Source organism: Rhinolophus hipposideros (genome assembly GCF_964194185.1).
Source record: "Rhinolophus hipposideros genome assembly, chromosome: 4".
NCBI lineage: Eukaryota > Metazoa > Chordata > Mammalia > Chiroptera > Rhinolophidae > Rhinolophus > Rhinolophus hipposideros.
This window is the reverse complement of record NC_138050.1, coordinates 60,687,582-60,700,293: the sequence shown is the minus strand read 5'-3', so window position 1 is coordinate 60,700,293 and position 12,712 is coordinate 60,687,582. Positions and strand designations below refer to the sequence as shown.

Sequence of the window (12,712 nt, the reverse complement as noted above, 5' to 3'; positions counted from 1 at the left end):
CTTCTCTCCATGTACACGTGGGTTTTCTCCAGGGACTCCATTTCCCTCCCACATCCCAAAGATTGCACGTGAGATAACGTGGTGTTTCTATACTGTCTCAGTCTGGTGTGGGTGTGGGTGTGAGTGTGCCCTGTGACAGAAGAGCATCCTGTCTGAGGTTGGGTCTCACCTTGTGCCCTGAACTACTGGGATAGGCCACTGCCATCTGCAGTGCTGAACTGGAATAAGTGGGTTAGAAAATGATTCTCTTACTTGTTTTCAGTTCATCTTTCTTAAATGTATGTATGGCTCTCATTTATTTCAATGTTTAATATTAGAAATGTTTTGAGTCTTTATTTAGAAGTTTGGGAATGTTTTTGTTGCCAGAAATATGATGTAGGATCTTAACTCTTGTTTAGATCAGTCTATAGTAAAATTAGTTTCATTAAATGTTTTGCATCATCAACCTATCGATGATGTTAAGTGAGGACTTACTGTATTTTATGAAGATAACTCATGCTTAGTTAGAATGAACTACCATATACATTCGCCATGTTCAAGGTGACAGAATTTTATCTTTTGCATCAATGCATTAGTGAGTTTTCATTAGCACACATGTTTGAAAGTGCATGTGTACACCAGACATATATTAAATATATATTAAACGACTTGGCAAAGGGATTAATCCATATCCTTGAAGCACTTTCCAACCTCTCCTCCCACTACTAATTCAATGAGGAGACAATAGCATCACAGCTTTAATTTGATTGTCTACTATGAAGTTATGTTAGAGATATGAATACCCCAGAACATCAATAATTAATCAAGTACCTAATTTGTCCTAACATTTCCAATGATATAATTTACACCCTGTATGGGTCCTCAAAGTTTGAAATAAATTTCCTCTATCAATTACACTATGTAACAACCTCTGTTATTATAATAATTCCTTCACTGGTTTTAAGAGTGTTTCTGTCTGCTAAGTATTTGAAAATACTGTTTGTCTCTTCCTCATATATACACATAACATATACAATATACACAACAGTTCAGTGTGTGATTAAAATACCAAGTAATATTATTACACCACACCATTAGAGTATCAGATATTTCCTGCTGAATATACTAAATAGCTGGTTTCCAGATTTTGCTTCAGTTAAGAGACATAAAGGCCCTTTTGGTTTTCATAACATTTATGCAGCTAAGAGACAAGTTTTTAGAAATTTAATCAATTCTTAACTGTCTATATTCAAAACAATAATTAATGTAAGGGGATAAAACAAGGTGACAATAAATAAACCAAGACTTCTTTAGGGCGGCTATTGACTTAGACTTTTTAAATTTTCACTTGCATTTGAGTATTGGTGAGTCTGATGGTCTCGAAATTCATTTAAAAGAGTAAAGCCAAAGAACAGAGGTGTTAATTTTGGAAGAACAGAGAAACCCTCTAATTTCTTATTTCTACATTAATTTTCCTTATGATTTATCATATAAAGAGAATAACACTCATATTTCAGACTCTCAAGTACTTTTTCCTTTCCTAGATAGACCCTGGTGGTTAATTGTTTGGGTTTCAATGTCTTCTTCTAGAGAAAAATTTAGGTAAGGGTGATAGGAAGTCAATATCTTGAAATTATAAAGATAGTATTAATCAATGAGTTGTTTTCCAAACTTAGGAAAACTGAAAACTAAATTATACATTTACAGATATTTAATATTTAACTTTCAATATATCAAATTTACTTATTCCTATATAGAAAATATGGATTATAAAACCAATATGCATTTTCCCTTGATGGGTAAGGCTTTCCTGTAGGAATAAAAAAACAAAAAGAAAATCAAAGTGTCTAGCTTAAAGTGTTTATTTAGTTATTGTAAATCTGATTTTCTGTGAAAAGCAAAGAAAAGCATTTTAATAAAAATCACTTTTGAAAAGCCTCAATATCAATTTTTTGGTAGTTCTCAAACAAATGTTTCATAGTTAAAAGTAAATGACACTTCTGGCAGAATTCTTAATGAGAAAGATACAGCTATTTCTGATTAATTAACAAAACTTTTTAGCCTGCTCTCCTGTAATCTGGTCACAGTAAATGGCTGCATTGTTTACAGGGGAATATAAAAGAAGGCAATGCCACACTGAATTTATTAAATAATTATGCAGTTTGGAAGGGAGCTATGTAAATCAACAAGTTCTTTAAAAGCCAAGGTATCAACTCTTCATTTTCTGTAATTACAATAATTCACTAGTATGTGATTACTTTCAGCTAGGTAACACCAAAATGGGCAAATACTTTATTCCATAATACTCAACACTTAATTAGTTTTTCTAATATATCTACTGTGGCAGTCACAGATTTATAATAACATTACAAATTTAATTTAAAAAATTATTTACAGGCTAGAGAGGTTGAGGCAGCAAAGGTTTGAGACACAGAAGTGGGTAGAGAGGGAATTTTCCTGGCATTTTTCAGATTGATGGAATACATATATATACATATATACGTATACATATGTATATATATATGTACACGAGGTTGGGCAATTAAGTTTGCAAACTTTCCACCGTGTAAGCGGTAGAAATATATATATATATATGTTATATATATATATGTATTCCATTAATTTACATACATATATGTATATATGTGTGCATACATGTGTACATGACATACATGCATATACATATATACAGTAAAGTGTACAAATCTTAAATGCACAACTTAAGTAGACAACTATGTGACCACCACCCAGATCAAGATAAAAAATATATCCAGCATTACGTGAGGGTTCCTTGTGGCCATGGTAGAGTTATTAATAAATGTGTAATAAATCTAATAAGGGTAATACACACACAACACTTACCTTCCAATGGCTTGGGTAGAAAATGAGCTGCTGGTTTAGTTTTCTTTACTCTGTTTCCTTTCATAACTTGCCCTTCCTTATTCAATCCCAAAAACCAGGCTCTACCAGATTCTTGTTGTCTGTACAGCATAGATGAGTAGATTACATAATAGTTTTCAAAAACAGATTCTTTAAACTTGCATTCAGGGGTAAAAAGTTCCTATAGAGGGAAAAGGAAGAAAAGAAAGTTAACGGAAGGAGTGGAAGCTTCACTGTGGTTTCTCTTCTTTCCTGCAGAAGATTATCCACATGATGAGCAAGTCAGCTCTTGGGCAGGGATGCCCAGACCTACCTCTTCCTTCATGCACTGACTGTCCATATACTTTTCTCTATATACAATGTAGAGAGAAGAATCTGCTATTATTGGCAATATATTTATAGGCAAAAGTAGATGTTCTTTAAGAAGAAAATAGAAGACAAGAACAAACACAAAACCGTTTTTATATAAACAGAAAACAAATCAACCGGGGTATAACCAGAAAGAGCACAATAAAGTAGCATCATATATTCACAATAAACTAAGCAAAAATATAATATGTATTTTAGGTATTCCCAGGAGAACTGATAGGACTAATGAAAGTTAAGATTAGTTACTATGTATTTGGTGTCATAAGAGACAAATATATTTTCAATGCATAAATGGGAGTCAGTGGAGTAGAGTGAATATGAACACCATCTGTGGAACCATACCTTCTGGGTTCAACCCTGGCCCCACTTCTTACCAGCTGTGTGTCCTTGGGGAAATTACTTAATCTCTGGCCTTCAATTTCCTCCCCTCTAAAATGGGTACAAAATCATAGGATAACAGAGTGCTTGGGAGGACTGGGTGAATTAACACATGTTATATATTTAGAAGAGAACATGCCACACAGTAAGCACTCAATACTATTCTTAAAAATAAATCCCCATGACTTACAGTCTAAAATATACCCTGTATCAGTTATATCAATTCTATCAGCTCACTTCTCTCAATATTTCAGCAAACCACAACTTAGCTAAATATTTAGTCAATGAGCACAACTGTACACCAAATATTGGGCTCAGCATCCAGTATACCAAAAGGAACATATCCAAAATGAACAAGATTCTTCACTGGGAGAATTTTGTTAAAATTCTTGTCCTTAAAAAAAAATGACAGTACAACATAGTATTTGCTGTGGCAGATTTACCTTCCAAATACTAGAGTGATTATAGGTAGGATGAGTGGTATTGCTAAGGACACATGGTGGGAAATGCCATGGTATATTTGGAGAACTACCATTAGTCTGTCACTGAGACTTTGTGGAGGCAAAATGGATAGGAAGGAGGGTTGGAGAAACATGATAAGAGGTCTTGCACACTCTGATAAAAAGATTAGACTTCTTATAAGAAAGAGGTAGACACATAGGGTTTTTATATATGCAAGAGAATAATGATTAGTATTTTATAAATGTAAATCTGTTGTCAATGTAGAGGATGGTTTTGAGAAGTTAGTATATATATCACTTATATATAGATGTGTTGAAGTTCAATCTCTTGCAAAATGCGCTTGAAAATTGTAGAACATGTGTATGTGTGTGCTCACTTTAGTAATTAATATTAATACAATAATCCATAATGCACAAAATAAGGAGAGAAATACCACCAGAATTATAACACATTATTAAATTGAATTCCGAACTTCCTGGTAGCCAAGATGAAAAGAGAATGGCTACATATTATAAAAATTATTGAAAAGAGAAAAATCTTCTTTTTCTTGGCATTTCCAAAAGGCATTTTCTTGCAAGGAAAAAGTTACACTGATCAACATAAACAAATATGCTCTTGACAGTAATTGTACAATTAACAAAGTCATAGTTTTGTGTTTGAGTCCTATTATATGCTCTGGGGTGTTAGATGGGGTGAAAAGTCCCATAGGTAGGACATAAAATAATTATCATTTATGAGGTCCCCAAATGATGTGCATGATCATTTATGAGGTCATGCACAGAGCAGGATCCAAAAACTCAAATTCCTACACTGACCAAGCAGATCAGATACAAGAGTGAAGCAAGCTGACATTGACATTTATGACTTATTGAGCTGGTGTAATCACAGTACTGTTATGAGGATAAATGTCCCCTTACTCGGGCTCAGGCCTAAAGAGACAGAGAAAATAGTCGAAAGGATGGTAAAAGGAGTAACTGTTCCTTACATGGTTCTCATGTGAAAATAAAAATCTTGAATCTTTAGCAGATCTGATTTTTCAAAAGGAATGAAAAATCCAGATTTCTAGATAATAGTTCCTTTTAATGGTGGCAAGTATTTCTTAGTCTTTTGTGTTTTTTTTTTTTCTCTCAACGTAGCGTGGACTTGGGCTGAGGTGGGGCCCTGGTGAGCCTCCAGTTTGAGACGTCCAATGTAGTGGCAAGATAAATACTAAAGGAAGAAGGAATCCCTGGTGGCTTACCAACTCAGCCCTAACCTAATTTACAGTTTTACACATTTGAGTAATATGATGATTATGTCAGTGAAACACTCTAAAATAGGTAGCGGTAATATGAGAATGCTTATTTAAATTTAATCTTAAATAAGCTTAAATAAAAACTCTTTGACTCTGCCAAAAAGAAATAGATAAGGAGTTTGGTGTGTCTTTTTCTCATCTTGCCTGGCTATACTTAGAACCACCAAAATACAACAACAAAATCAACAACAGTTGAGTTCCAGCAGAAGCTTAAATATTAATTTGCATCCTTGCCAAACTAAATCATGGAACCATAGACTATGAAAACACTACAATTAAACAAAAATTTCATCTTTTATGTTGTTATTTCTGAAATGAAATCATGGTCTGTGGTGTACTTACTATCTTAACAGTAGCAGCAGGATTCCTCTTTTAAGGGAATTGTCTTTGTTTAGGAAAATACCCTGATGAGACATTTGCATGTACACAGTTAAGCTTCCGGGTTCAGGATGAAAGGAGAGGGTGGAGGGAAGACAGGGCCCAATTTCCATAATTCATAACCAATGAGTTAGCCATAAACCCAGATAATTCAGCATAACTATAACCTAAGAACTAAAAGTGACCTTGAGAATCTTAGTGATTGGCAAACTACAGCCTATAGGTCAAATACAGCTGCCGCCTGTTTTTGGCTACAAATTCCAAAAGTGACTTGTTGAAACAGAGATTGAAGGCCTGCAAACCCTAAAATTTAGGTTACTGTTATGATCCTTTGACAAAAATTTTTGCCAACTGTGATGTAAGGTAATTTTGAGGGCTTTCCAAAAAGGGTAATTTGGGGAGGGATTGCTAATCTAATTTTAAAATTCCTAAGGAGCTGAGTATTCCCCAAATAAACTTTGTACTTATTTTCATGTAATAGATGTATACGATTTGAATCAGAATTTTCATCAGTTTCACCCCTGGAAAAGCCTTCACTGTGTTATGAGCCTGGGCTTCTGTAAGAATATGCAAGTAGAATCTCATAAATGCCATTTTTGTAGTTACCGCATCATCTTTCACATTATCTATGACTAAATAAAAATTAAGTTTTCCAAGCACCTGAGCCAGCATCACCACCACTGTTTCAAAGTGAAAACATAAAAACAGGCATTTTAGACACATTTACAACATTTATTAAAATACAAGGTAATTCTACAATAGGTTAAAAATAGAGACATAATATTAGACCTATAGTAGCAAATAGCAGTCATTCCACAATATGCAATAGCTATTAATGTTCTATTAACCTCTATAATTCAGAGTCATCAAACATTCAGTCCCCTTTCATCAACAGACTAGTAATAACTCTGATCCTGGACTCGGGAGTATTTCTCCCGAGGCTTAAACTGAGAAAAGGAGGGAGCCTCAAATTACAAGTTCTTGTTTGGAGAATAATAACAAAGCACAAAGGTTTCTTACAAATATCAAATAAGATAACAGAGATGTGAAATGATTTGCAGAGTATAAATTGAGTTGCAAACTATAGCTAGATTTATAAACTATAAATTGAATAAAAAAGTGAAGCTCAAATGCTAATTTGAGCTGGTTATTACAACCAGGATAGTAGGTATTTATTTTTTCTTAACAGGTTCAACTTAATTAGACATGCCTTTAGGTGGAAATCCCAATGATCCATTTAACCTGTATTCTCAGTTATATTTTCCTTTTCTACTTTTTGGAGATGTAGTCTACTAAGTTTATCCTGCACTTAACAGAGTTTTCCCTCATCTTTTATACTTTTACAAATCAATTATATTCTTTAATGATATTGTTCTGACACTACTCAATTCCTTAAAAAAAAAAATGCAGAGCATTCCTTTTTTTTATAGTTTTTAAAAAATGTTTCAATTAGTTGACATACCATGTTTCCCCGAAAATAAGACCTAACCGGAAAATAAGCCCTAACATGATTTTTCAGGATGACATCCCTTGAACATAAGCCCTAATGCGTCTTTTGGAGCTAAAAATTAATATAAGACCCGATCTTATTTTCGGGGAAACATGGTACAATATTATATTAGTTTCAGGTGTACAAACATGGTACAATATTATATTAGTTTCAGGTGTACAACATAGTGATTCTTAAGATTACATATAAAGGAACCAATATTCTGACCTTTCAGAATATTTTATAGTTATAAGCTTTGAAACAAATAGGATTTGTACTTAACACTCAGAAGCTGAAAATTTAGTTGATGAATGCATTTTACTTATCTGAAATTCTATATAATCAAACATTTACAATATTGGGCTATAATGCCCACAGGGAGAAGAATAGCAAATTGTTTGTGTTTATACTTCAAAGTAAAGTGTAATCATATATGTGTTTAAGAGATGGCTTTTATTTAATTACAGGATCCAGTGATTTTTAAGTATATTCCCAGCAACAAAACAGTTTCTACAGTACTTCTATTTATAGGGCCAGAAGCTGTTACTTCAGTAGCTTGCCAGGGAAATAAAATTTTATATGAAGGCCTTTTTTTGTTTTTTGCAAGTAAGGATATTATTTAGCATTTAGAAATGTTATACAAATATAAACAAATAAATAAATATACACATAATATCTTCAGATATTCATTATTTTACATATTAAATATATTTTAATTTATTATATTATATTTAATATCTATTTTCTTTTTATGACTTATTGACATGGTTTAAAAAACTGTGGCAAGAATATTATTTATGATGATGAAATATTAAATAATAATTTATTTTATGTATTTAATATAAAGATGTATTTTTACATATTTTAATACATACCACATCTACACACATATACAAAATCTTTAAATATACATAATTTACTCAGGGACCAATACCAACTTCTTTACCTGGGTCACTTGTTAGAGATGCAGAATTCCAGGCCCCACCCCCGAACTACTGAATGAGAATTGGCATATCACCCTAGGTGATATGTATGCACATTAGAGATTGGGAAGCATTGGCACATGATCCTGTTACCTGTTACCATACAGAAGAAATTAATAAATGATTACAAAATTTTAGGAAATATAAATTAAATTGGCATTATCCATAAGCTTACTAGCATTTCTTAACAGTTGTATAAAATTTGCTAAAGTTAAGAAAATGGAAACAAATAAAAATATGAAGTATTTACAGCACATCTTTAAGTAAGAAATTTAAAAATTATAAATAAAAACACGTGCCAACTGACTCTATAATGCTAAATCTGTTTTCTCTAGAATATAGACATGTATAAATTCCTAAAATAATGATGCTTGGAACATGAACAAATGGCATCTGTGCTATAAATATTAGCAAGAAATATCATAAAACAAATATGCTTAAACTATTGATACAACTATCTACTATCTCACACATTCATCAGTGCTCAACGGTGAATGCCTCAAAATAATAATAATAATAATAATAATAATAATAACTATAGCTAACACACTGTGCATACTTCTGTAGCAGGCACTGTTCTAAGGACTTTGCATAATCAATTAATTTATTCCTCGCTAGAATCCTAGGGGGTTGGTACTATTAGATATTATCCCCATTATAGAAATGAAGAAACAGCACAGACAAGTTTAGTAACTTGCCCAAGTACATTTATTTTCATCAAGATAAGTATATTTAACTATTTCTACTCATTTCTCATATTTCTTATATTATTCAATTGAAAACATTAGTTTTCTGATACATAATCAATTGCAAAAGTGGCCCGAACTCTTCACCCACTCCTGTATCAATGCCCTTTATCACGTAATTTGATGTGTCTTCCCACTATGAGTAACAGGGAGAAAGTAGAGTCTTGACAGGAACTTGTGCAATTCATTTTTCCCATCTTTGCCTTCTCTGCTGCCATGACAGCATGCCTGGGTTACCCTGCTGGAGAAGAGACAGGTGGCACAGAGCCAAGATGCCCCAATGTAAATTAGCCTATTCCCAGACGTGATCAAATCCTGCCTAGATCTACAGAGCCAGTGCTGCCTAGCCAAGCTCCACATGGCCCCAGATGTACAGACAATACACACTTACCATTATATGCCACATCAGCTTTTGTGGTTGCTTGTTACATGGCATCAATAAAGCAATTGAGAACTGACAGAGATAATTACTAACTCAACTGAATTACTCATTCAACTAAAACACAGAAAATATGTACCTTATACAGTTTCTCTTTCCCTAAATCTTCATCTACATATGGAAGAAAATAGAAATGGAAAACAGGAATAAATGGTATGTGCTATCATAGTGATATAGGTGATACAACTCTTAGAATAAAATTAAGGGGGGCAAATATATTATTAACTGTGTTTTAAAAGAAAGAAACAAGAAAACATATGGATGCTACAAATGAATCTCTTCTCCCCTTCATGCAAACTGTATATACGTCCCCCCCCCCATTACTTAATTATAGGAATATTGAACAAAACAAACTGGGTTGGCTGCATCTGATGCCAACCATCCTCCCAGAAAAAAACATAACTCATTGTTTACACAAATTATCTAGGGAAGGTTGGAATGGGATGAGGATGTCATAACATCATAGCAGGTGGTGGTGTGAGTAAAAATTGAGCTCTCAAATCAAATGTGTTCTGGTGTTTCATCACATATCAACTTCCCAACAGTCTACTTCTCCAACATATGTAAGGTCATACGTTAATTGTGTAGAAGTTTGCTTAAAAGGGAAATGTAAAACTGATAATGCCAGTGCTTTATGTGAAAGAAATCACCCTGAATTATGTTATAAAATCCAGAAAAAGTACTGCTGTGAGTTTTTAAATTTTTTCTGGATGATCCAAGTGAATAATGTCATTAGATAACAGATGTACAGAGTGATATGAAGAGTTTCTTGGTCTGACAAATATTCAGAAGCTTCATCAAAGTAGAGATTACTGATGTCTAAGTTAAATTGTCTGCATTGCCTCATCCTCCATTTTAAGGGTTTTTCAGATTGTTAGTGATTTTTATTTTTGTTATAGCACAAAAATCACATTAAGCCATGTGTATATATATATATATATATATATATATATATATATATATATATATATATATGTATATATATATATATACATATGTATACATATATATGTATATATATACATGTGGTATGTATGTATATATATACATATATATATATATATATATATATATATTTATATGGCTTAGTCAAAGGTAAATAATAAAATATATCACATAGTCTTCATCATAGTACCACTTAAAGAATGGTCCATGGAACTGTGCCCATCTACAAATCATTCATTTCCTGTCTGCAATGAAACAAGTACAAAAATTGAGCAAAAACATTTATAAACTTCTATAGCAATTTAACAATACTTTTATGTGTGTTGAATATAAACATAAAAACTCTGGGGTTTTACTTTGTATTTTTTAAAAATACTTTTCTAGTAATTTAAGTTTATTATATTTCTGAAAGTAAAAAATTATGGGCAAAAAATTATGGGTAAAAAATTATAAATTAAAAAAAAATACTGTCCTTCACAATAGATAATTGAGGGAACGCTGCTCTATTATATACAGATGTAAATATAAGTCTAATTAAAGGAGAACTGAAGTGAGAATTTGTGATAATTAACATTTACTTATTTACCTATGTAAGCCAGTCACAATGCTCAATGCTTTACAAACATCCTCTCATTTTATTCCTCTTAACAGACTGCAATATTGAAGTTAAGTATCTTGATGAGAGTTTATATTGCTAGTAAGTGGCAAGTTTTTGATCTCAGGCTGCCTGAGTCTATGGCCTGCACTCTAAATCTATAGTTATCCTTCTGGTCAACTCAATTTCATTCTAAAAGAGAATCAGAGAGAGAAATGCAGCTTGAGAAAGCTAGGACAGCAACAAGGGAAGCTAAAATGCCAGGGTGCCAAAAAAATGTAGACATTTTAAGAGACGTTATCTACGTATTATTTTTTGAGGTTGAATTGAATTATGGTAACAATGTGTAGTATGACGTTCACTCAAAAGATGGCGTGAATCAAATGAATGCTAGTGTTATTCATTGTATTACAATTTTAATACAGTTTTTCCTTTCTTAATTGAATATACATTTTTTGGGCACCCTCAGTAGTTCCAGAGCAAAATCTCTGCTTCAATGAATGACTTTTAAGAAAGCAGTGAAAAGATTACCAACTCCATTTGAATAAATTATTTTAAAAATTATTAGTCTTAGTGTTTATTTTATTCTTTAACCTTATTTCATCACTTTTCCTTAATATCTTCTGATAGCTGAGTTTGGAATAGGATTTGGCCTGGTGTGATAGTCTACCTGGTCTAGTTCTGTCAGACATTACATGTACCAGAAATAGAAAAAAGAAATACAAGGAAATATCACTTAAGAAATGAGTGCATAATTAATGGATTCCAAGGCATTTGGGGGAAAACAGAAATACCTAGAATCAGGGTACTAACGGTGGTGTGATGGTGGGAGTGGGGGTGGGAAGTGCAACAAAGATATTCCTGAATGAAAAAATGCTACAGAAAATATGCATCTTTCTTATATCCAATTAGACAAAGACTATCACATATGCTACCAAATATTTTCAATTAATTGCACTAGAATTTTTTTGTTAGCCAAAACAAGAGCATAATTTGCTGTGCAGAAATTTAGTTTGTATAGATAAGTAGTTAGAATACATCAACTCAGTATCTTGTTAAGTCCTACCAAAAAACCCAGTCTGGTTGCTTTATCGTTCTTTATCAATGTTTCCTTTTAGCTCCTTGTACCTCTCAGCCCATGTTACCTTAGGTGACTGAATATAAAATGACAAATATTTGGCTATGACTTTGCTAGATTCAATGAGAAAACACGTCCTTGTTTTCTTCCACTTAACTTTTAAACTGTATTTTAACACTCTTCCTACAACTCTACATGCTTCTCTCCTTAGGCCTATCTCTACGTGCATCTCCAAGCTTTTTCCACTTCTCTTTCTTTAAACCCCATTTTAAATTAGATTTTTTCATTAAACATATTTTTTTGTATTGAGCTTATGCATTGTGGACTTTACTAGTAAAACATATCCAGTCAAAACCACTTATTTATATAAACAAATTCCACACCAAACAAAGCAAGTAGATCAAAAGAAACTATTTACCAAACTTTAAAATGCAAGCTTCCATAAGAAAATGAAGGAGCTGTAAAAGCAGGTTTTGCAATACTCCTAAAGTAACATATTCATTGACTAATATTAATTTGTATCAAGCTTTATGTTTTTCAAAGACCATTCACATATTTTGCTTGATTTAATAATGCTGTTAAAAATGCTTTAAGAAGAAAAATAGCATTGTCCCATGTCATAGATGATGATTTTCAGTCTCAGAGAGTACAAATCCTAAAATGCAATGATTAAGATGTTTTTATTTCTATTCATGCG

The 12,712-nt window shown here is 32.5% G+C and overlaps 1 protein-coding gene across 6 annotated transcripts in view; it reads right to left on the bottom strand.

Moving 5' to 3' along the window:
- Nucleotides 1-12,712, bottom strand: part of FGF14 (fibroblast growth factor 14) — a 624,943-nt gene that overhangs the window by 13,321 nt on the left and 598,910 nt on the right. For all 6 annotated transcript variants that reach the window (XM_081046459.1, XM_081046461.1, XM_081046462.1 and 3 more), the window contains one exon: nt 2,842-3,040. In XM_081046459.1, coding sequence (XP_080902585.1) covers nt 2,842-3,040 — 199 coding nt within the window. The remainder of the gene's footprint in view (nt 1-2,841; nt 3,041-12,712) is intronic.